This window comes from Pseudonaja textilis, chromosome 1 (assembly GCF_049901715.1).
Source record: "Pseudonaja textilis isolate UNSWEBS1 chromosome 1, rPseTex1.2, whole genome shotgun sequence".
Classification (NCBI taxonomy): domain Eukaryota; kingdom Metazoa; phylum Chordata; class Lepidosauria; order Squamata; family Elapidae; genus Pseudonaja; species Pseudonaja textilis.
In genome coordinates, this window is record NC_141990.1 from 330,042,419 (window position 1) to 330,068,401 (window position 25,983).

Consider the following 25,983-nt stretch of genomic DNA (forward strand, 5'->3'; position numbering starts at 1 on the left):
CAGAAATTGATTGTCGGAAGATTTGGGAACCAACAACTTTAAAGAACTTTATGGAAACTCATAAGGTTGTCTTTAGCTGTTCTGGCATTAAAATCCCTTTAAACAAGCATCAAACTTTGATCCTTTTGCCATGATGCACTTCAACAACCATTTGGTCAGTCTTGCAGTCAGGTGTCTCCTAGCAATGGTTATCAGCCAATCACCTATTGGTAATTTTAGGCTGATGCAGGTACCTTTCCCTCCCTTGGGGATCACAGCATGGTTCTCCAAGACTGGTTCTGTTTTCAGAAACTGAGTCTTTTAACTGAGCCTCTCCCTCAGTACCCACCAGATCTTGGAATTGATTCCTGACTCAGAGGCCTGGATCAACCTGAACTGACTAGAGGTGGTTGGGGGTCCATGTATGAAGTAGAAAGAAAACCCACACTCTCTTTGCTGCCTTAAAATTCAGCTCTCCCTATGCCTGACAATTTGGGCTGTTCTAGGCTGCTTTTGAACACAGGTTTAGTGCAGTTCTAGAACAGCACTTCTGAAAATCTGTGTGCAGAAGGAGCCCAATGGTCAGCTTTAGTTTGGTGCAAGTGTTTTACACAATTCCTTTTAGCAGGGACCTGTTGTTCTAAACTTCTGTCAAAACTTTTAACCTCCCACCCCAATATATATTAAGGAGAGTTATGAGTATTTGCCTCCCCACTAGCTGGTGATCTTTGGGAGGCTGGCAGAGAGAAAAAAAGGGAAATCCACCAATCCCTGTTCTTAATGCGAGTTGTAGACTGTAAATAAAGAGAGACCATTTGCCAGAATCAAGAGTGCAAGGATAGGAATTGTTACCATGGCAGCAACTTTTACGCCATTACAGTTTTCTGGTAGCTCAATATGATGGTATATGGGAAAGATCTTGGGAGACTGGGCAAGGGAACACTGCCAAGGGAACAGTTAGACAAGAGAAAGTGTAGCTCACAACTGGACAGTGGGTAGGGGAAGAGGCTCAAAAGAAATCCTTGTTGTGCTGAAGATTTGGTAAGGGAGAAGACTGTATTTTTAGACTTGCAAGATTCTGTCCATGTTAACTTTACAATAAAACAGAATTAGCTCATTTGGTTGTGATTCCTATCTGGTTTGTCCTGCAAGATCAAGACTCAAGGACTCTTTGCACTTTGTGAGGTCAATACTCAAGGATTCTTTGGACTTCATGGCCACATCCCCATGAAGGTGCTGCTAGCAAGCTATTATATTTAATGACTGCAGATAGATTCACTTACCATTCCAAAAACATCTTTAATGAAAAAAGGCAAATCAGGCCCTGATAAGGAAAATCTGACTGACAATAAAACTTATAGCACACAACAGTGGAAGTCCATCTATGGATCTCTCCATCTCTGGAATCATTGGGATTTCCAATTTTGGAAGGGGCTGGAGAGTCACCAGACATGGATGATTTAACTGATATTCCTGCATATTGTGAAAGGTTGGACTAGATGTTCTTTCAAGAGGAATGAGGAACAGGTTCCATGTGCCTGGTGAACTTCTGTGATTTTGTGATAGAACTTGTCCCCATGTGCAGCATGCGGACATGGGAAAGAGGCGAGACATCCTTGGAGGGCCAAAAAGAAGTATTGGTACATCCATTTGGACAATGCTGCTTGAATGTCTGAATGTTCATCTACATGAAAAATCCATCTCTTCTGGGATAAATTTTTCATACCAAAGTAGGATATTATATTGATTATTTACATTTAAGGAACTCCTTCTTTAAACGATTAGGTTTACAAATATTATTAAATATATTATATTTATAATTTGTAAGATATATATTATGGGATGTATTGGTTCTGCCCTGGTCAGTTCCATTTTGACTGTTGCATTCAGATATGGTACCAGATTACAGAAAGGACAGCTATCTCTGTCTGTCTGTCTGTCTATCTATTATCTATCTATCTATCTATCTATCTATCTATCTATCTATCTATCTATCTATCTATCTATCGTTATAGACAGAGATAGATAGATAGAGGCAAGCATCAAGCAACGTAATGTAGCAAGGATGAGACATCTCCTCTGGCTTTGCAAAGGAACAAACTACCAACGCCTTGAGACAGAGTTTCCTCCACTAAGTTCTTTCTTGGCGAAAGCAGGCAAAGCAGCATGCAGTTAGGGCCAGCCCAGTGTGGCCGGGGTGTGCATGGGAAGTGAGACCCGAAGAAGTTCCCAGGTCTGAGCCAAGACATCAGGACTGAACCTACCTGCTTTCATCAAGCCGCTGCCTTTGCCTTCCACCACTTTTATGGGACTGTTGGAGACTTTGTTGTCTGCTTCAGGAAGGGGGAAAAAAAGGAAAAACTTGAAAGGTCAAACACAATTGCCTTCCCCAGATCTCTTTCCGGCTCGGCATCCTCTCCTATCCACACCTTTTTTTCCCCTCCAATAAAAGTTTATTTCTGTCATTTCTGTCCCACCTCCTCCATGGAGAGAACATTAACGGGCATAATTGTCCCTTCTCCCTCATGTTATCCTCCCAAAGATCCTGAAGTTTAGATTTTTCTGAGAAATTGGGTGGGAAGGAGACGGTTGTAATGCCCATTTCATCATTTTGGCATCCTTAACAAATCAAGAATGGGCAACTATGAAGATGGCCCAGAATCACTTTTCAGGGAGATAGTGGCATATAAATTTAATTAATAAATAAACAATAAATTAAATAATGATGTACGCGAGGGTTCATTCTTTGCAGTAAGCCAGAGGACTCCAAACTTGGCAATTTTAAGACTTCAACTCCCAGAATTAGCTGGTTGGGGAATTCTGGGAGTTGAAATCCACCAGTCTTAAAAGTTCCCAAGTTTGGAAACCCCTGCACTAAGCCATGGCTCATTCAATTATTGTTTATCAACTAAGCCACAATTAGTTGGGTTTGCGCATTATGCAAACCGTAAACCAATGTTTTATAAAGACTGAGATCACACAGCAGGCTAAAGCCCTGGCTTTTTGCTCAGGCATTTGGTGAAGGTGATTGAAATCCCCTTTGGGTTGTGTAAATTTCTTTCATTTCTGTTCCTGCCTTGTTTTGTTCTTTTTGCCACCTTTTATTCTTGTCTGTTACTCTATTTTTTTTTCATTGTTTTTCCTATTTTTTTTTACTGTCAACTGCCCAGTTATTGTAGTCAGGAGATAGATAACTTTAATCAATCAATACATAAACAAAACAAACATATAACTTTAATTAATTAATAAATAAACAAAACATTAAATAACCCTGAAACTCTTAAAGTTTTGCCCCAATCAAAAGTGTCATTCTGTGGTTTATTGTTTTTGCCAGTGTCCCCATTCCAGAATCACAATCAAATGCAACTAAGACGGGTGGGTAGTTACAGGTAGTCCTCAACTTACAAAAGTTCATTTAGTGGTGGTTCAAAGTTCCGACGATCTTGAAAAATGTAACTTATGACTCATATTCATGACAGCTGCAGTGTCTTCTTTTGCCGCCTTCTTGACAAGCAACATCAATGGGAAAGCCAGATTCACTTAACTATCCTGTCACTAATTTAACCATTGCCACGATTCACTTAACAACTGTGGCAAGGTAGGTCGTAAAATGACAAAATTCACTTAACAAATGTCTCACTTAATAACAGAAATGTGGGGCTCAATTGTGGTCGTAAGTCAAGGACTACCTGTGTTTCTCTGCTCTTTGCATTGGCAAAAGCTTCAATGTTTCTTATCATTCGAAGCTTTGACTTCTAGAAAAAATTTAAATCAATGCTCCTCCACCTCAGTGACTTTAAGACTTCAGTTCCCAGAATTCTCCCAGCCCACCTGTGATCAAAATGGTGGTAAAATCAAGTTCGGTCATGTGGTGCCTTGAGTTGTGACCTCAATGACTTACAACCAAAATTCCAAGCTCCACTGTGATCGTAGGTGGAGGCCTATCTGTACACCAACCCAATTGCCTGGAATCATGTTACATACCAAACTACAAACTACTCAACCATACCATAACCTAACATGTTACGGTATATAAACAACAATTCACCAGCAGGACATTTAATTTGAGAAGGGCAATCAAATACCCTCCATAAAAAGGGGGAAGGGATTGGGGGCAGCATTTTAAAATTCACAGAACCAGTAGTAAAAAATTTTGAATCCCACCACTGATGATGGTAATGATGATGATGAAGATGACGATGATGGGTTAATTTTAAAAGGAGTGAATTTCTGATTGATTCCTGCACAATTATTTTGTGCAGGACTATTATCTCGGGCTATTAATAATAACTCTTATCTTGTATGCAATTGACAAAAATAAATAAATAAATAATAAAATAAAACAATTTCTTGTGTAGGCAAGAAAAGGCAGCTCTTATATAGGAACATCTTCTATGTGGGGCAGTGGGCTCAAAAAAGTGAAATATCATAATCACACAATTGAAGCACTGTCCCCAGGGGTGGGATTCTACTAATTCGCACCTATTCGCTAGAACCCGTTGTTAACATTCTAAGCAGTTCGGAGAACCGGATGTTAGAAGAAATTATTGGCCTAATCCTGTAAGGAAGGCAGGAAGGAACCATTCTGGTGATGCTTACAGAAACTGCCTCTCCGTTAACCCTTATTACATTCTTGGCAGGACTAGACTTCCTGTCTCAGGAACTTCTCTGGAGTTTTTTTCCCCTCCTTTGCTGGTACTTTGCTTGTGTGGAGTGACCATTCAAAGTTACAATGGCACCGAAAAGTGACTTGAGACCATTTTTCACGCTTACGACTGTTGCAGCATCCCCACAGTCATGAAAGGCCAGGTGAGGAGATGTGTCCCTCAATGTGAGCGATGTTGAGTTGGCCACACCCAGCCAGTCACATGACCACCAAGCCATGCCCACCAACTAAGCCACGGCCACAGAACCAGTTGTTAAAAAAATTGAATCCCACCCCTGACTGTTCCTATGTTATGTATATCATGCCTACCCCCTGCAGATAATCCTGAACTGCTAATTACTATTTCTCAAATCCAACTTCAATACTTTTTTTTTCTTTAAAAAGGCAGCAGGTGCGATCTGTGTTGGCACCTACCTTTGGCTGAGCCTAGAGAAGTCTGTGGGAAGAAGAGACATAGGTAGGTTACCAAAATAGAACAAGAAAAAGAGATGTTTCTTTGCACATTTATCTGCGTCAAAGCTGCATGCGTAGCATTCTGGATACATGCAAAAGCTTTTAAAGGCTTCCCTATTACACAGCCTCAGTTGCCTTCAGTTTTAATAAAACCTTTCAGAAACATGAGAACCGAGTCAGTTCTCACTGGATGGCATTGCATGATGGGTTAAGCAAATCCTGTATCCATGAACCAAACCAGAAGGAGAAGTTGGGAGTCTAGCTTTAGTTATAATTGGAGTCTGGCTTACATCTAGCAATCAGATTTGCCCGCTAAGCTCTCTTCAGTGAACTACTAATATGGACATGGTAGGGAGGGTCTTTGGTTCCATCCTCACAACAACCCTGTGTGGAGACCGCACTGAGAGAAAGAAGCAGGTTCTAACCTTCGGCGTGTGGGGTAGCTTCTCTTCCTTGACCACCACTCTGGTTGTTTCCTCAGCCATGTTCTCTTTGGTGGAAGATGCCGAGATGCCATTTTCCAGTTGTTCCAATTCTTTCTCCAACCTAGACCAGGAAGGGACATGAATTATTGAACATTGTTTACAGCCTGCAGAACTGGAATACTAATTCCAGAAGAAGATATCCTGGTTTGCCACCTAGATGTGTGCATCGTGTGATATAACTTTCTTTCTTCGGGATTAAAAAACTGACTTGCCAGAGCCCCCTAAACAAGCAATCATTTCTCAAATTTAATTCAACATACTATATTGTAACCCAGGGGTGTCAATCTCGCCATGTCACGTTACTGTCATGTGACATTTCATGACGTTTTTCCATTCGCAGGGCTGGGATGGGCGTGGCCTATGTGTGACGCATGCGGCCCATGGGCCACCAGTTTGACACCCCTGTTGTAAGCTAAGTTGCAGTTCTTTTTCAGCTACACCATTTAGCTCTAATAATCCAACTTCTCCCCTGAGTGCTACATTTGCCACCTAAATTGTAGTTATTCTTCCTGTTTCCAGTATGTTCTACTAAGTCTGCAGAAATAAGGAATTAAATCAGAGGTCTCAGGCAAATAATAATTTGATAGCCTGGCCCTTGCCTAAATTCTTCCATTCCTGCTCCAACTTCACTGATTTTTTGAGTTTTTTAATTCATGAGTAGTGACCACCAGCACAGATGCTTATTCTTTGTGGGACCCATCATGTGGAGTTTCCTCAACAGCAAAAATAATCAGGCCAAATCAATGGATTTAAGAAAACAAGGTTTGTCTGCCCATATCAGCTAGATTACATCTTCCTTAGCCAGTATAACTATTGGGTGAAACTCAAGTGAGTTGTCATTTTGGGAAGAAGGCTGATCTAGACTGTTGCTATGCTACATGTGATTACATTCTACTTTAAGATTGGAGGGCTTTTCACTTTAGTATGTTTTAGTTTGTTTATTTTGCCTGTTTTCTAGGATTGACTTCCTACTTGGTTTTATATGTAATGCTAATACATCCCTAAGGACCACACTGGCAAAACTGAAGCACAATAAAATAAATAATATGAGAAATGCAAAATTCATTAATGTCACATTTCATCTCAGTCTCCTGCCAAAGGGAGCAATTGGGATGCCAGAAATCTTGTTTTTCATCTTTTGCAACAACTTAGTGATGTAGTTTGGGTTGTTAAATCTTCTCAGCAAGTTTTGCAGATAAGCAGATGTTTAATCTCAGATATTATCAGTCTTTTAAGTCCAACATGCTAATCTACGTACATGATTAGAGCAAGTGATATGCCTGTTTGAATGAAAACTTCCAAAACTTCCAATGGGCATTGAATAGATATCAGCATTTGCAGTAAGAGAAGCTCTCTAAAGTAGACTTGGGCAAAATCTACACTGATGGAAGTTGTTGTTAAAATGCAATCTCTTAGCTAGTGGGCACATGCTAAATTGTGTAGCACAATATCAAGTATTTATAAAGTGAGTATGAGTGCCAGTTAGTAACTCTGGACAGACCACCTATCATTGCTAATTGCACTGCAATTGTAGGCTTTCATGTATCTGATTGTTTAGCTCATTTTTTTCCTGAAAATATGCAAAGGTTAAGTCACTTTTTGTTTCTGTCCATTACACACATGCTATTTTTAAAAAGAACTCTACGTGTGCCAGCTAACCTTTGGGGGTATCAAGAAATTAAATGTACCCTGTCTTTCCTGTCACACACTTGATGCTTCAGCCAATCTCTACTCAATTTCACAATTCAGCATTATCAATCCCAAAGGTGCTTTTTCAAGAGGCAGGCAACCTGTTGAAAAAGCACTTTGGGGACAACCATGACCTGGATGACTGAGAATCTCCATGGACATTCAGTTTTATAAGAAAACCCAGTGTGGTGGTTTTCCATCTCAGCTGGTAAGCTTGGCCATCTAAAAATATTCCCAAAAATCTAAGCAGTGTTGATTCTGGACTTCCTGGGATCTTGGCCAGACTGAGAAATTATCATTCATCTCAGAATATGGCAGTGGAAAATAGCTACTTCAAAGAAAACTCAACATATTCAGGAAGTCACCAAAAGTTGAGCTCAACTTGAGGAAACATTTTTAGCCAATTTCACACTGCATTTTTTTAAAAGTTTCTCCTGCTTACATAAGTAGCAATGCATCATGTCTTAACGAGTATAATTGATTGCAACACAATTTTGAAAAACATTGTACTTGGCAGCACAGAGGCAATAGTTGCTTAAAAGACCATTAAATAAAACCAGCCGTGGAGAGGACAAAGATTTTACAAGAAAAATAATGCTGGGATAACAGGTTGAAGGGGTGATACAGATAATCTAGGATTTATGACCACAGTTGAGCTCAAAAGTTCTGTTGCTAAGCAAGACAGTTGTTAAGTTAGTTTTGCCCCATTTTATGACCTTGTTTGCCACAATTGTTAAGTGAATCACAGCAGTTGTTAGGCTAGTTAACACAGTTGCTAAATAAAGTCCACACATCTTAAAGGTTGCCAAGTTTGAGAAACTGCTCTAATGGGTCTGAGTGTGGAGAATGTCCGAAGGAGAGTGGAGAAGAAGGGGCAGTGGGCTAGGCACTGTTACTGCAAATTAACACCCACCTAATGGCAGGAAGCAAGAATTGGCTCGACTTATGCAACCCCTCCCTGTTTCTCCTGCGTGTTATTTGGATGCCAAGAATCCTCACCATTCTCCCCTTTCTTTGGCCTTCCAAATTCGGAGGTTAGGATGCAGCCAAAAGAAGACAACAAGGGCGGGAGGCAGAGAAGGTTATTGCAATTGAAAGAAGAATTTGACAGCACAACTATTTTACAGAAGGGAAATTGGTTGCATCTTACTGAATAAACTGAGAATGGGAAGGAGCAGAGTAGTAAACCACGGGGATGCTGCCATGGTCATAAGTGTGAAAAATGGTCCTAAGTCACTTTTTTCAGTGCTGTTGTAACTTCAGTCACTAAACAGATGGTTGTAAATCGAGAACAACCTGTAGGATATACTACTAGGACAGTGGTAACAAACCCTTTTGGGCTCCTGTGCAAAAAATTGTGTGCGCGCTTGTATGCCTGCGTGTGTAATCCCCACCCAAGTACCCACCCCCGCTGCCCCCTTACCTGCACTGTGCCTCACAGCTGATTTTCGGACGGTTTAAGGCCTTTTTCGGCCTCCCAAAGGCTGCAGGCCGAAAACTAGCTCTGCTTCATCACTGCCAGTATTTTCGGAAAAAACAGGAAGTGACAAAACGGGGCTAATTTTCGGCCTGCAAAGCCTGCAGAAGCCTTCCTCAAGCTTTTGGGAGGCCAAAAAAGGCCTCAAACCAGCCAAAAATCAGCTGTGAAGTGTGCACATGCCCAGTGAGGTAAGTTTGCCTGCAGCTTGCCTGCCAGCACAAATGAGTCTGCGTACCACCTTTGGCACTCATGCCATAGGTTCGCCATCACGGTACTAGGATATACATTTGGTGGGATATACTGTGTAATACAGGTTGTCCTCAACTTATGACCATAATTGTGCCCAAAATTGATGTCGCTAAGTGAGACATTTGTTAAGTGAGTTTTGCCCCATTTTACAACTCCTCTCGCCGTATTTGTTAAGTGAATCACTGCAGTTGTTAAATTGGTAACACGGATGTTAAGTGAATCTGGTTTTCCCATTGAGTTTGCTTGTCAGAAGGTTGCAAAAGGGAATCACATGACCCTCTGGGACACTGCAACCATCATAAATGTGAGTCAGTTGTCAGGCATCTGAATGTAAATCACATGACACGGGGATGGTGCAACAGTCATAAGTGTGAAAAAATGGTCATAATAGGTCACTTTTTTCTGTGCCATTGTAACTTTGGACAGTCACTAAGGGAACTGCTGTAAGTCAAGGACTACCGGTAATTATGTATAATAATATCTATACAGGAATATATTGAAGTATTCTGATTAGTTTTGTCTGGTGGCCTCTCAACTTTTTCTAAGTGACTATGGAGATTCCCAGTCATCCAGGCACGATTGTCCCAAAGGTGCTTTTTCAATCGACTTTCTTTGTTTTTCCTTGAAGTCCTTTTGCTTCTCATCCATTCATTTTGCTAAGCGAGTTTCATCATCTTGGTGATTCGCTTCCCTCCAAACTGTCCCCAGCCCCATTCCAGTCTCCTCCACCCCACCCTGTCCTGGCTATGCGCTACCGTCCTAGTGAAACAGTAGGAAACAGCTGAGCAATTAGGGATGGAGGCCATGGAAGGAGTGGGTCCAGGAGTGGGAGCAGGATATGAGAAGAGAAGACCGGCGGGGCTAGACAGGAAAATATCATGGGCCACTAACAGCCCTCCAGGCGGAGACTCCCTTTCCGATCTTGCCAAGGTTACTGTTCCAGCCAGATTTAGACTTATGGCTCATCTCATTGGATCAACGCAGAGGTGGAATTCAGCAGGTTCTGATCAGTTCTGGAGAACCAGTAGTGGAAATTTTGAGTAGTTCGGAGAACCGGCCAATACCACCAGAGCTGGAAAGCAGGTTAGTGGGGTGGGGAGGGAAAGGGGATTTTGCAATTATCCTTCCCCTGCCCCGCCCACAAAGCCACACCCACCAAGCCCTGCTCACAGAACCAGTGGTAAAAAAATTTGAATCTTACCACTAGATCAACATGCTGTCCAGTTAAATGCACAGCATAGAAGCACTGTGGAGTTGGAAGCGGAACTCAAAGATCATCCAGTCCAATCGTCTAGAGCAAGGCTATCAAACTCGCAGCCCATGAGCCAGATGCGTCATGAGCTGGCCACACCCATGCCCTATTTAGCAAAGGGGGAAAAAGTCACGATAAGTCACGTGACAATGCCATGATGGCGCGAGTTTGACACCCCTGCTCTAGATCACTTCCATCACTTGGAAAGGTTTTTTAGGAACTTTCCCTGTTAAGGTTCCACCTTAATATGTACCAATTTCTCTCAACCTGCCATCCTCAAGGTGTGTAGTAACTGCTGGCTATCTTCAGCTAAACTTACATCTTTTGGGAAGCCTGGCCCAAATTCATGGTTTGGAGAAGGCTGCCATTACCTCTGGATGTTCTCTTCCAGTTCCTTGGCCTTCAAGTTGTCCTCCTCCATCAGCTTCTTTGTGGCTTCACCCTCTTCAGCTGTGGATGATGGAGCTCCTTCCAGCAGCCATCTCTCTCGCAGGGCCTTTGACTTGAAGACAACAGAAAGAAAAAAGGAGAAGGGATTCCTTATTATGGAGTCCTTGGTGCTCACTGACCTTGAGGCTGTGAGGAGCACCAAGGACTCTGCAACCCAAAGCTACATTAAACAGGTAGTCCTTGACCTACAACAGCTCATTTAGTAACCATTCAAAGTTACAATGGCATTGAAAAAAGTGACTTACGACTGTTTTTCACACTTACAACCGTTGCGATATCCCCAGGGTTACGTGATCAACATTCAGAAGCTTGGCAACTGAGTCGTCTTGGGGGGGAAGAGGTGTCATGTGACCTTTTTGGGATCATTTTGTGACCTTCTGACAAGCAAAGTCAATGGGGAAGCCAGATTCACTTAACAACTATGTTACTAACTTAACAATTGTAGTGACTCACTTAATAAGTCTGGCATGAAAAGCCGTAAAATGGGGGCAAAATTCACTTAACAAGTGTCTCACTTAGCAACAGAAATTTTGGGCTCAATTGTGGTCGTAAGCTGAGGAATACCTGTATTCGCTTCTATTAGATTCCTTATATGCACCCCTCCCCCAGTGTTGTTCTGTTGCATAACCTGATAGCTGTGGTGGCTCACAGGCTTAATCAGGACAGAGAAAGACCTAGCAATGCCTTTGCACAATAGGCTAAACTCAGCTAATATTAATCTTTTGTGGGAGGTTGTGCAGCTCAGCGTAATGCAAACTCGGTCCTTTGCCTGGGGTGTAGGATGAAATGGCCTGTATGAACCCTAGAACCCTAGGTTCAGTTATTTATTTATCAAAAAATATATTAATGAAATTTATACAGCTGTCTATCTCCCCTCCCCAGGACACTCTGGGCAATGCACAACAATAAATGAAGCAACCAATAAAAATAGATAAAATCCTAACAAGCCACAATAATAAATATTTATGATGAATTAATCATGTGACCAGAAGAAATGTGAAGGCAATAGTAATTAATAGCCTTTTCTGATTTATATTTTAGAAATTTACAATAACTTTTACATTTTGCCTTTTAAGCATGCAGGAATAATCTTTTTGCTAGATTTCATTACAAGACCCGGTTGAGGAAAGAACATCCTGGAAAATATCTATGCTGTTACTAAAAGTCAGTAACAACCTGATGGTACCGAATCACTTGAATTTCCTCCACTTCTCCACAAGTGGTTGCCGAGGACACCCATTATTCCATTTGGGTAATGGATTCATATGCATTTATGATTGTGTGGCTCACAGCACACTTTTCCTTCGTCCAAAATTCTCTACCTGGCTAAAAAGTGGGAAACTGTGAGTTCTAGTCCCGCTGTAGCCATGGAAACCAGCTGGGTGATTTTGGGCCAATCACCAGAAGACTGAGAGTTCTAGTCCCAACTTAGTCACGAAAGCCAGCTGGGGGACATCAGTCCAGTCACACATTCTCAGCCCAAATCACCTCAATGGCTGGTATTGTGGGGCAAATAGGAGGAGGATACAAATAAAAAATAAATAAATAATGAATTTCTTTTTCGAAAGAGCAAATTAGGAGCTTGGAACCCCCTCAAATACCTTTAAGTGCTGTAACTGGCGCCTGTCATCTTCTAACTGTCGCCGTTTGTTTTCAATCTCCGTTTGGCGTTTTCTCTTTTCCTGCAGTCCCAGAGAGAAGAGGGCAAGAAGGGGAAAGAGGGAGCGAGAATTAAACTTTGGGTCCCCAAGGGAAAAACCAATGTTAGGTGTTAAAAAAGCTGCACAGATCCTTAAGCTCGTTTCCCCTACAATTTTCCTTTGATTGACAGTTTTAGGAATGGTGGTCAAAAGAAGGGGAAAATGTCCTTTGGGCGAGATTTAAGAATATTTGGTCCTTATTTTAAGTGATGATTTAATTAAGCAATGACCTTACGCCAATTTTCTTAGATGTCTTGATATAAAAGAGATCCACTAAAATTAAATTGTCCTGACCAATAATGCCTATTTCTGGCAGCTTCTTTAAACAACTAGCCAAGTTGTTTAGCCAAACAACTAAATGTCAAATCAAGCAATGATACCACCTGTTATATCTAGAAAACAAGTAAATCCATCTTGTGCTTCAGTGCATTTCAGTGCTGTTCACTGAAGCGTCTTCTGTCCTCTGGTAGAAGGCAATAGTTTTTTAAAAAAGAAACTGTTTTCCTCCAGAACACCCTAGAAAAAGTTTTTAATTTAAAAAGGACAGGAAAGAAAGAGGTTTCCAGAACTTAGAATCATAGAAGGGACCTCAGAGGTCTTCTAGTCCAACCCCTTCCAAGGCAGGAGAACTTATTCCATCCTGGACAAATGGCGTTCCAATCTTACAGTTGTCCAGTGATGGAGCACCCAAGTTTCTTAGAGATAAGATTGTTTATAAGCGGCCCAGAGTCACCTCTAAGTGAAGAGTACCGTGCAAGTATAAAAAACAAACAAAGTTATCCCATTGGTTAATTGTTCTTATTATCAGGAAATGTCAACTTAATTCCAGATTGGATCTCTCTTTGATAAGCTTCCATCCTTTACTTCTTGTCCTGCCCTCAGGAGCTTTGGCAAATAAGTTGATCTCCTCTTCCCTGTGACAGGCCCTCAAGTTCTGGAAGATGGCGGTCATGTCACCCCTAAAGTTTCTCTTTTTTAGGCTACACAATTTTAGTCCCCTCAACCGTTCACCATTATGGTTTAGCTTACAGTCCCTTTATCATCTTTGTTGCTCTTCTCTGCACTCTTTCTAGGGCCTATTTTGTCTCTTGGTGACCAAAATTGGATGCAGTATTCCGAGGGTGGCCTTAAACTTCCAGATAATTCTATGCCAAGTTGATGGGATAACAAGCCTGTTGGGATCACTCACCAGAAGCAGTTAAATACACTTAGTGTCATTAAGAAGACATTTCTCAGGTTTTTTTTAGAATCTGACTTTATTGGATTGGTGGTCTGTTGATTGCATAGGCCTGGATCTTTTCTTCGGATTAAAACTTTGGTCAAAATCCAGAAGTACAGAAGTGATATTCTGAGGTCCCAAACTCAGATTACCACCATTGTACTTAGCCTGGTGTAAATAATTATGTTTCTCCTAAACTGCACAGATTGCTTAATGATTGCATGTAATTTTTCAGATGTCAGGTCCCTGAAAAAATGATGGCATGATATTGCTCCATTTTACTGACTCTCCAGCAATTAAGAAAATTTCCAGAGCTGCTAGACTATACGGCAGGGTCGTCTATGGGGGAGAGAATCTACTCTACAGGAGGTTATTATTTGACCCTTATTAAAGGGTCAAAAGGAGCTTACAGTCTTTCTAGAAACATTTAGCACCATAAAAATGCACAGGGAATGGCACTGGTTGGCCTCTTTGTTTGTTGAACTGGAGACTTAATGCTGAAACCATCCAATCAAAGGGAGAATCGGCTGAAGAACACCAAGGAGGCAAAGGAAATGATGCTCGTGGCACAAAACACCCCGAATAAGTATTTTTAGAGGGCACATCCTCATGATGCAGGCTTCATCTCATCCCCAGCCCACTCAAAGGTAGACTGCACCCAACTTGAGCTGTCCTGGTTTAAAAGCTAATGTCTTTCCTGTTCTTCTCTCAGCACAAGTCTTGCCGCATGAACGTTGATGATGACTCAATCACAATGATAGCGACGGTACAACCAGGGGTTGGGATCTGGAGCCCCTACTGGCCACCTTCCGTCCAGTTGCAAAGTGCCACCCTGACCTTACGTGAAGTCCTTATATGAATGGGTCCGGTGGAAGAACACTGGGATGTTTTTAAACATGTGTTTAGTGGCCTTTTGGAAGAGCGGTGGGCTTTGAGTTAAAAAACAAAACAAAACAAAAACCAGACTCGCACTCTCTGCGTAGAAAAAGGGATTTCAATCGGGAAAGAGAACTGGGTTCTGCCTCCCGTGTTTTGCTGGTTGTGTCCCAAATGAGGGCACTGCAGGTTTTCTGCTGCTTCTGCAACTTTTGTCTGGCTGCGCTTTGTGCTGTTTTTATCATTGGAGGGGACAGTGGTGCCAATTTACCTACTCAATCATCATTATTTTGTGTGCTCTATAGGAGACTTCTGGGTGCTGCTGGCCACACTCCCTCCCTCCCAGCCTTATTATTCTATTGCAACATTTACTGATTTGCAGAATTTGGAAGCTGGCATGAAACTGATCACAGAGTTCTGCCAATTTCCAGATCAGAGGTACAGTTGGAGGCATAAAGGGAAGGGAACACCCCGATGCTCCTTACCAAACCTCCACCACCCCAGAAGCCCTCCCCTACTCCACCTTCCCTGACCTGGATGATTGTTGGACACAGACTTATAGAGGTCTTTCAGAAGACCAGCAGACCCCATGTCCAGAAATAGCCTGTGAGAGTGACCATGCATGAAGCACCTCCATGCCAGCAACATGTCACCTGGGCAACTTGAAAGTTCAGGTAGTCCTTGACTTACGACCACTCAGTTACAACAGATCTTACAAAAATTGGGTATTTATGACCCAGTTCTGAAGTCCCAATGGCCACCCTCCCCACACAGTCACATGACCACACTTTGGACATTCAGCAACCCGTCTACATTGGCCATTTGCAACATCCCATCGTTACCTGACTGCAATTTACAACATTTTTGCTGGAAATGACATTTATGTCTAGTTTCTGGTTAAAAAACAAAACAGCCCACAGCAAATAATGGGTTTGCTTAGCGAATCTAATGTTCACTTAATGACAGCTGCATTCGTTTAATGACCACTGCAAAAAAAGGTGATAAAATCGGGTCAGTTACATGATGCCCTGCTTTATGACCGTCACTGACTCAGGAGTCTAAGTAAGTCTTTCTTCCAGGCCCCCCACTCAGCCATGCAGACTTGCCCCACCCATTGCCTGCTCAAGAAAGCAATTGGTAGCATTTTTCCCCCCACCAGCCGGATGAGACAGAAAACAAAACAGGGGAGTCATTGATAACTGTCCTTAAACTGTCCCCTGGTAAAGCTGTGAGGACAGAACCAACCTGATCGCTGGGATATATCAGAACTCAAGTTTTAGGGCAATGCAAATTAGGCTGGCATAATTTTCTGTCAAATCAAGAACTAGAGGAAAACACACACTCAAACAGCCGGGAAGAAGTGCTCTCAGGAGCAAAATGGATCACTCGGGGTGATGGATGAATCAGCCACCATGGCCTACCTTTTTCAAAAACTCCTCTGAAGATGCTTCAGTGCTGCCTTCATCGCAAATTATAGCCTCGGACCAGACCATTAAGGCTACGGAGTCCGCCCCTTGACTCAATGCAGAAATCCACATTTGCGCAACCCTGACATGCACTGGTTCAGCCTGTGCTTCAACACGACTAGAGAAGAGGAGCCGTAATCACGTTGCTCCTAGCATTAGAAATAGTCAGCTGGAACCCACCCTCCTCTAATTTAAATCGATTATTCCATGTCCTGCAGTCTAAAGTGACAAAACAGCTCATGACCACACTGTGACCACTGAGAACAATCCTCCTCAAGCGTTTCCATCTGGATCAGTCAATCAATCGTTTCCCCCCCAAAAGTGTTGCTAAACCAAAGAGGATAACAATGAAGTTGCATGAAAATTGCAGTCATTAAAAAAAAAGAAGAATGCATAAAGCAAAGGCCAACTTTCAAGCAACAGGCCACTCCTGATGACTTCCATGACACATCCATAACATTCCCTCCTTTGAGGATTTTTTTTTAAATCTCTGGGCTACTGCCCTGGGATTTTCTGGTATCTCCTATGAGTCCCATCCAAGCATTTAATTAGGAGCCAGCAGAGTGATGCATCTGCTTAAAAGGAGAGTACTATCTAAGAGGAACAAAGAATCAAGATTATGAGCTGTATTGGTTCTATCCTGGTCAGAACCATTTTGAATACTGTATTCAGTTATGGGCACTAGATTTCAGAAAGGATAGGTGTTAGTTAGATAGATAGATAGATAGATAGATAGATAGATAGATAGATAGATAGATAGATAGATAGATAGATGTGTGTGTGTGTGTGTGTATGAGAGAGAGACAGAGAGAGAGAGAGGGAGATATCACTGCCCTTTCTGTAATCTAGTGTCCATATCTGAATGCAGCACTTAAAATGGATCTGATCAGGGCAGAACCAATCCCATAATATATATTATATATTTTATAAGTTATAACATATTTAATAATATATAGTAAATTAGAAGTTTTAACATATTAAGAATAATAAGAACAAATACGAATTGAAATTGGAATAGAAATCGAATAAATAAATAAAATAGAACGGAGAAAATGAGAGTAAATAAAACAGAAAAAGCAAAAGAGAGAAATAACATTGATATATTTATGTTAGGAATATAAGTCACCTAACAGCTATTTGGGCTGGACAATACATAAACCAGGATAGACGTTTTAATACTGTCTCTTTAAGAGAATCATAAAAGTGTAATTGGGTGTGGTTTCTCAAACGGCCATAAGATGGAGCCACAAACCTGGGTTGTTTAGTCTTAGTCTCAGAAGAGAGTCAGTCTCTGTTTCCTTCTGTTAGAGAGTTTTGCCTTTCCTCCATTTTTCCTAATTGACTGATATTCATGGATTTGATGTAAGTCTGATACTGAACTGTTTTTGACACTGGACTTCGTTATTGGATTATCCCTGGATGGAAAACTGACTGATTTAACCTGTGAATGACTTTGGACTGCTTGTTTTTGAACTTTGCTTAAACCTTTCTGGAAGTAAAAACCTACATTTACTGTACAGTGTATCTGTGTGCTATGTGTGTATTATTCAAACACTTCTCTCAAATACGTCTCCCTGTATGCGCTCATTCTCCTAACGGGGAATTACCTCAACAATTTATTTTTACGTATTTCTTTTTCTCTTTTTAAACTTTTTTCTACTTTTTTTCTTATTGCACTTCTAACGGGTTCACACATATTTCTATTTCCAAATGGAATTCCATTTCCAAATGGAATTTTAATTTAATTAGGGTGGATGGAAACTCGGGGCCCTTTTCCTCCCAGGGAAGACAGACAGGCTGCTATTCTTTACAGGACACACATTTGTTCTTATTTTCGAAAGGGAAATCGAACATGAAGTAAATCAGGAAGTGCGCTGAGCCGGAACAGGGCTTGAATCTCTCTCCCCAAGGCAAACAATAAGGGATTGTTATGAAGGGCTTGATTTTCTCACTGAAGGACCATACATATTATAAGCAGTGCAAGAAAATAACCTTTTGCAATTTATATAGCGAGTGTTTGATGCACATTGGCATCTTCTGTTGCCCAGCTAAATAAATCTCATGGGAGGATCAGGACATTAAATCTTTTATTATTAGGAAATGGTTGCCACTTTTCAATTTTCAACCCGACTGCTATTATTTCTGAATTGCTGTTTGAATAGAAGAGAATGTATTTAGCTCAGGGTTGACTTGCGGAGTCCTTGATGTTCTCTGAGTTTGGTTGTTTGCATGCAGACGTTTCATTACCTGACTAGGTAACAACATTAATGCAAGTGACTGGGAGACTCCACAATGCTTTAGTGAAGGGTCAGTTCAGCCATTCATTAAATGCCAAGCAACAAAAGTGTGGATACAGATGTGCGAATGAGCCCTTGACCAATGTATCAATGGCTTCCACCGAAAACTACACTATTACGTTATAGGAAGCCCACCTCCCGTTATTCAGGATACTGCTTATAAGTGCTATTGCTTAGAGTTCAGAGCATTGTTAGAGACCCCACACACCCACTTCATGGGCTGTTTCTTTTGCTCCCTTCTGGGAGGAGGTTTCGAAGTATTTCTAGCGGGACTACCACATTCTGTAGGGCTTTGTTCTTTATGCCATTCATCTTGTGAACTTGCAGGATTCTTCTATATTTATTTATATTTATACATTTGAAGTAGACTATGATGTTTCTGGGTGTCATATATGTATGTGGGTATATGAATAATGGTTATTCTTTGAGAGCTGAATGCAATGAAATTTCATTTTAATGTATGCTGATTAGTGTATATTTAAAGTGGCAATAAAGTTTCTAATTCTATTCTATTCTATTCTATTCTATTCTATTCTATTCTATTCTATTCTATTCTATTCTATTCTATTCTATTCTCTATAGATGCTGAGTGATTCTGTCAGTGCTAGCTAAACTACAATATTTCTTCCACAAATTTTTATTTATTAAATGTATTAAAAGGGTTCATGGTCATGGTTCAAACATACAGTTATATTTACATAAACGACTTCTGATAACAGAGCAGCTGCATTCACATAATGTATTAACTTTGACTGGTGTTAGTTGCAACACATCAAAGAATTACCAAGGAGAAAACCATACCTCCACCAACACTGGCTGGGCAAGCTACTGTATACTGGTACTCCTCAATTAATGACCACAATTCAGCCAAAAATTTCTATTGTTAAGCCAGGCAGTTGTTAAATGAGTTGTGCCTCATTTTACGGTCTTTTTTTTTGCTACAGTTGTTAAATGGATCACTGCAGCTATTAAGTGAATCATGTGGTCATTAAGCAAACATGGTTTCCTCAATTGATTTGTTGGAAGCCAGCTGGTAAGGTTACAAATGGTGATCATATGACAGTGCAGGACAATGCAGCTGTCATAAATAGCTGTCAGTTGCCAAGCACCCAAATTTTGATCACATGGTTATGGGGATGCTGCAATGGTCAATTATGAAAATGATCCTAAGTCAATTTTGCAGTGCTGTTGTAATGGTTAAACGGTCACTAAACAAATAGTTGACAGTTGAGGACTACCTGTATAAGGAAGGAACAAACCAGAGGTGGTATTCAGCAGGTTCTGACCAGTTCTGGAGAACCGGTAGTGGAAATTTTGCGTAGTTCTGAGAACTGGCAAATTCCCCCTCTGACTGGAGACTTTACAGTATCCTTCCCCTGCCACGCCCATCAATTTACTACAGAACCGGTAGTAAAAAAAAATTGAATCCTACCACTGGAACAAACCCAACACTCACTAGCACCAATGATGTTACTTAGTTGGATAATGAAAGGTCTAAAACAAACAACCAAGCTCTGAGATGACCAAAGACTCCACTGTTGTTGTCTGTTTATCATTGAAGCATACTTATTGGCCCTGAGGTACTCCGCTAAATCATGTTGCACAACCTCAAAATGCCTCTGATGGCTGTCCCATTCAAAACATATGGGATGCAAGGAGGGTTTTGGGCAATATTCTTGGCAGTGCCGCTGGGCAGCTAGAAATATAATCCCAAGAGGGCAAATTTATATCCAGCAAATGTAGGTTGTAAGGCCCAGAGAATAGGGCTGGCTTTCAATGCCACTTACATGGCTTGGGAATGGCTAGGGAGGCCAGAAGCTGGTTAAAAAAATCAAAAACACCCAGAGGTAGGTTGATGGAAAAGAGTAGAATATAGTAGTTATAAGAGTCTTATTTTCCCTGTCAGGCAATATAGAAGTCAGAGCGATATAGAAGTCAGAGGGAATGGCCTTGGAAAACCGGGTACTAAGCCAAAAGTCAGATAAGTGAGGCCTGAGCCTGGACCAAGAAAGTAATGTGAGTAAACATCTGAGATCCCTTGTAGAAAGGAAGCTAAAAGGAGGGAGAGGGAAAGTGTGTTGAGACTTGCAAGATTAATTGTCAGCCCTTCTAGATAGACTAGACCAGGAAATCAAGGCCCTATTGATCAAGGTTAACTTTTATTGAAAAGCTACAGTAATAGAATCTTAAAAATCTGAATGCACTTCCCTCTTCCCTCAGTATATCTTCATGTGAATTAAGGAGGAGCTTGTCTGAGATGCTTCCTCACATTGTTTTCTTGGCCTGGGTTCAAGCTCCCTCCCCACCCCCGATCTCTCTCTCTCTCTCTCTCTCTCACACACACACACACACACAGAGACTCACTGGCAAAGATCACTTCTGTCTACCATGAACTTCTCCAGATTTCAAAGGAGGTCCTTGCGCTTCATTTGCTTCCTCCTGAGACTGGAAGGGAGCCGATGCTCTTTTGTCCAAGCTGTTTCACCCTGTCCTTAGCCCTGTTTTGCTTCTTCCCAGGATTGCCTTAAAACAATCTCCTTCTTTGTGCTGGGGGGCCCCTGCATCAAGTGAGGAACAGTGGCTGGGCGCTGGCAACCAGCAGGGAGGAGGCTTCAAAGTGCAGGCCCTCTGCCAAAACATACAGCGGGGGCTGGAGCAACGGGGACCCATTTTAAAGCCAGATCAACCTGTTGGCTACAGCGACAAGACAGGTAAGGACGGGTCAAAAACCAACTTCCCTTTGCTGCACGCTTTGCAGGAGCATGAAATAAAAATTTGCCTAGCAATTCTCAAGCACGTACATACTACAGGCACTCCTTGACTTTACAGCCATTCATTTAGCAACGGTGTGAAATTACAACGGCACTGCAAAAAGTGATTTGCAATCGTTCCTCGCCCTTACAACTGTCACAGCAGCCCCGGGGTTACACAATCAAAATCCCTTACTTAGCTATGGATATTCTGACTACCACTTGTGGTGGTAACTCCCCAAGAACACAGCACCCCTCTGGGACTTGCTAATGGTTTGCCCAACAATGAGATTCGCTTAACAACTGCAATGATTCACTTAACCACCACGGCAAAAAAAAGGTCATAAAATTGGCTGAGACTCATTTAACAACCATCTTAGCTGCGGATGTTCTGCTTCCAGTTGTGGTTATAAGTCAAAGATCACCTGCAACATCCCCAAAACTCAGCATCTGTCATGCCCTTGTTAGAGCCGGACTCTGAGGGAAAGGAGGAACAGCCAACAGGGAGTGGAGGTGTGGCTCCGGAGGTTGCGGAGGAGGCTGGGGAAGGGCAGAGGCCGGCTGGGCAGTCAGAGGAAGAACAAGTCCCATTCCCTCTTCATCCTAGGACACACAGGAAGGAACGGAGAAGGAAACAACTTGGCTTACGAGAGAGGAAACGGCCATGATCCCCCTCATTGGTTGCAGCTGGGGAGAATAGTATTTAAGAGATACGGTTAATACACAGCATTGCCAGAAACAAAGTGTGTGTTATTTTGGGCTGAAGTTATCTTGGTTGGCGTCCTTCCAACAGACTGTGCCTTGTTATCTCCTTGAAGTTGATAATTACTTATCGTGGTCCGTTGTGGAAATTCCTTCATTGTAGTTTGTTTTGGTTTTTTATTTCACCTTCATCTGCTCATTGAGTTCAGACTGTATTGCTTTCTTTTGAAGACTATTTTTGAATAAGTTTAATCTCCAACTGAGAATTATTGAACAGTGGGGCCAAGTTGGAGGCATTAAAGGACATTTATTTACGTTTTGGATTTTATTACATTTATGTTACACTCTGGGTCATCACAGCATCCCTCTGTGACTTCCAAATGGTACATGTGGTCCTCGACTTAAAACAGTTCATTTAGTGACAGTTCAAGGTTACGATGACATTGAAAAAAGTGATTTTTGACCATTTTCACACTTGTCCATTGAACATCCTCATGGTCCCATGATCCAAATTCAGATGCTTGGCAACTGACTCATATCTATGATGGTTGCAGTGTCCCAGGGTCCCGTCATCCCCTTTTGCGACCTTCTAGCAAGCGAAGGGAAGGCTGCAAATGATTATCAGGTGTTGCTGCAAATTTTGTACATACATGCCAGTTGCCAAGCACCCAAATTTTAATCACATGGCCATGGGGATGTTACAATGGTTGTAAGTGCAAGGACTGATCATAAGTCCCCTTTTTTCACTGTTGAAACTTTGATGGTCGCTGAACAAATGGTTGTGAATTGAGGACTAGATGTATCTATGTTATTTATTTATTTGATTTGTCAATCGCTTACAAGATAATAGGCATACGTATAAACATGAGTACGAAATTAGGAAATAGGTACGAATAAATGGGGACAACAGGACAGGGACGGTTGGCACGAGTGTGCACTTATGCATGTCCCTTATATACCTCTTAGGAATGGGGTGAGGTCAATAGCGGTTAGTTTGAAGTTAAAGGAGTGGGGGTTAGAGGATGTAACAACAGAGTCAGGTAGTGCATTCCAGGCATTGACTACTCTGTTGCTGAAGTCGTACTTTCTGGAATCAAGTTTGGAGCGTTTTACATTGAGTTTGTACCTGTTGTGTGCTCTTGTATTGTTGTGGTTGAACCTGAAGTAGTCATTGACTGGTAGGACATTGTAGCAGACAATTTTGTGTACTAAGCTTAGGTCAGACCGTAGGCAGCGGTAGTTCTAGGTTGCCCAAGCCCAAAATTTCAAGCCTGGTGGTGTAAGGTATTCTGTTGTGAGCAGAGGAGCGTAGTACACTTCTCGTGAAATACTTCTGGACTTGCTCAATTGTATTAATATCCGAGAGACAGTTCAGTGTAGTACATTGGTGTCAAACTCGCTGTGTCATGTTGCCATTGCGTGACATTTCAGGACATTTTCCCCCTTCACGGAGCTGGGGTGGGCGTGGACTGTGTGTGATGCATCCGGTCCACGGGCTGCCAGTTTGACATCCCTGGTGTAGAACTTACAGGTGCTAGACTAGAAGCCAGGAGACCATGAGTTCCAGTCCTGCCCTAGGGAACAAAACCAGCGGAGTGACTTAGAGCCAGTCGCCCTCTCTCAGTCCTAGGAAGAAGAATCGAAAGGTAAACTATTTCTGAAAATGTTGCCAAGAAAACTTAATGGACTTGTCCAGGCAGTCACTAGGAGACAATAGTGATTCAAAGGCTGTTATCAGCTGTAATGCTTTTATAAAGCACAATACAGATTTAAGATGAAAAGTATGTCTGTTTATGTAATGGTTGCTGCTGGGCTGGAAGATGGGAGTTTCTGCATGTAGAACAGAGGCTGAGTAACTGCAAGAAGAAAGATATGATCAGCAGCAGCACAATACCCGTAGAATGCAGCTTTTCATAGGCTCATAACATTGGAAAAGTCCAACTCTCTGCAGGAGAGGGCAGAACTCTTCATATTGTCCAACTGAAAACCTCCAGTGGTAGGGTCCTCATGGCTCCAAGAGGTAGGTTGATCCACTGCCTAATAGCTCTCATAGCCAGGAGATTTCACCTTAGTTTGAATTTGGATCTTCTGTAGAGTTTCCACCCACTGGTTCTTGCCCTACTTTCAGGAGCTAAGGAAATTAAACCCCCACCTTCTTTTCTGGTCAGCCCTTCGAGTCCCGAAAGACTGCTGCCATGTCTCCCCTTAACCTTCTTTTCATAATTGTCAATTCCAGTTCCTACCCAATAGTCAATTCCAATTCCAATCTAACAGTCACTGTCAGTTCCAACTCAACCAGATAGCAATTCCTTTCCAGTAGTCAATTCCAACTCCTATCCAATAGTCAACTTAATTCCAATTCTTACCCAATAGTCAACTTAATTCCAATTCTTACCCAACAGTCAATTCCAAATCCTACTCAATCATCAATTCCAATTCCTTCCCATAGTCAATTCCAGTTCCCACCCAATAGTCAATTCCAGTTCCTACCCAATCAATTCCAATTTCTACCTACTGATCAATTCCAACTTCTACCTATTGATCAATTCCAATTTCTACCTGATAGTCAATTCCAGTTCCCACCCAATAGCAATTTTCAGTTCCTACCCAGTCATCAATTCCAATTTCTACCTAATGATCAATTCCTACCCAATTGTCAATTCCAATTCCAACCAATTCCTGTAGCCATCCTTAATGGGGTTGAAAACACTTGTGCACTGAAGGCATTCTGAAGCCCATAATTACAACTCCTCTCCCTGAAGAGAGAAGACTGAGACAGAAGCTCACTTTTAAGTCATTCATAATTTATCCTTAGAGGAAGACTGTCATATTTCTCTTCTCCTCCCCTCCCTGCCCAAATCATCTGTCCTTTGAGCCAAAATAACACCCTCTTTGTTTTGGAAATCTGTGTAAGCCAGGCGCTTTCGGGGGAAAAGGGACACAGCATCCAGTGAGCAGGGAGGAAGACTCTTCAGTCACAGAAGCACAATGCCAAAAGGGAGAGGGTGATCTAAAACAGAACAGTGATTTATCCAGATCTCAGAACACTGATGCCACTGAGGCACATGGCCTCAACCCTGCTCCTTCCCTAAGCTATTCCTATTATCATTGCCAGACTGCAGCTTTGGGGGCAAAAATATGGCTAAAGAAACCCCCTTCAGAGCAGTGTTTCTCAGCCTTGACATCTTTGAGATGTGGAGACTTTAGCTCCCAGAATTTTCCAGCCAGCAGGCTAGGAAATTCTGGGAGTTGAAGTTCCCCCACATCTCAAAGTTGCCAAGGTTGAGAAACAGTGCTCCAGAGTGTCTTTTCCAGTGGGACCGGTCTGTCAGGGCAACCTGGTCTACCCAATTGTGGGACGGAGCTTACTCAGAGGTGGGCTGCGACTGGTTCTCCCCAGTTTGGGCGAACCAGTAGCTAAGTTTTCATTACCGGTTCAGCAAATTGGTAAATCCCACCCCTGGCTGGCCCCTCCTGTCCCCAAAGTTTCCATGTAGCCCATTTTGGATGCCGGTAAGTACAGGGCCTACACAGAGGCTCGGGGAGGGCAAAAAATGGGCCTCCCAGAGGCTCTGGAAGGCCGGAAACGGGCCCGTTTCTTGGCCTCCAAAGGGCCTCTGGAACTCAGGGAGGTCGTTTTCCCCCTCCCGGAGGCTCAAGGAAAGCCTCCAGAACCCAGGGAGGGCAAAAATGCACACACCCCCATGATGCAGGAGGCCAACTAGTCCAGGGGTCTCCAACCTTGGCCACTTTAAGACTTGTGGACTTCAACTCCCAGAATTCCTCAGTGGCCAAGGTTGGAGACCCCTGGACTAGGCCATGCCCACCATGGCCACACCCACCCAGCAACCAGGCAGAGAACTGGTTACTGAAATTTTTGAAGCCCACCCCTGAGCGTACTGCTCTCATTTTCGCCTTTCAGCCCCAATCCAGGAATCTTCGCAGGCAGACGCTTTCGTGACAAACTATTTTTGTGTTGAATTTATGTTTACCGACAAAGTTGACTGGCTAGCTGATGAGAGCTAAATAGCTTGAAATTGATCTATACTAGTCTCCCTTTATTTCTTTGTCGATAAACATAAATTCAACACTGCTCCAGAGGTTCACCCTGTATCGGTTCACCCTGTATCTTTGGGCCAGTGGTGGGATTCAATGATTTTTTACTACCGGTTCTATGGGCATGGCTTGAGGGGTATGACAGGGGAAGGTTACTGCAAAATCCACATTCCCTCCCCACCCCATTAACCTGCTTTCCAGCTCCATTCTCCTG

General features: G+C 42.3%; 1 protein-coding gene across 7 annotated transcripts in view; it reads right to left on the minus strand.

Moving 5' to 3' along the window:
- The window catches only part of PALM (paralemmin), a 123,236-nt gene that overhangs the window by 13,130 nt on the left and 84,123 nt on the right, over positions 1-25,983 (minus strand). For 2 of the 7 annotated variants that reach the window (XM_087922818.1, XM_026698899.2), the window contains exons 3-7: positions 12,305-12,385; positions 10,625-10,755; positions 5,524-5,644; positions 5,060-5,081; positions 2,244-2,312 (exon numbers count right to left, since the gene is read on the minus strand). In XM_087922818.1, coding sequence (XP_087778944.1) covers positions 2,244-2,312; positions 5,060-5,081; positions 5,524-5,644; positions 10,625-10,674 — 262 coding nt within the window. In that variant the 5' untranslated portion in view covers positions 10,675-10,755; positions 12,305-12,385. Of the gene's footprint in view, positions 1-2,243; positions 2,313-5,059; positions 5,082-5,523; positions 5,645-10,624; positions 10,756-12,304; positions 12,386-15,919; positions 16,106-25,983 lie in introns of those variants that run through there. The other 5 variants (XM_087922816.1, XM_087922814.1, XM_087922815.1 and 2 more) reach the window with 5 other exon arrangements.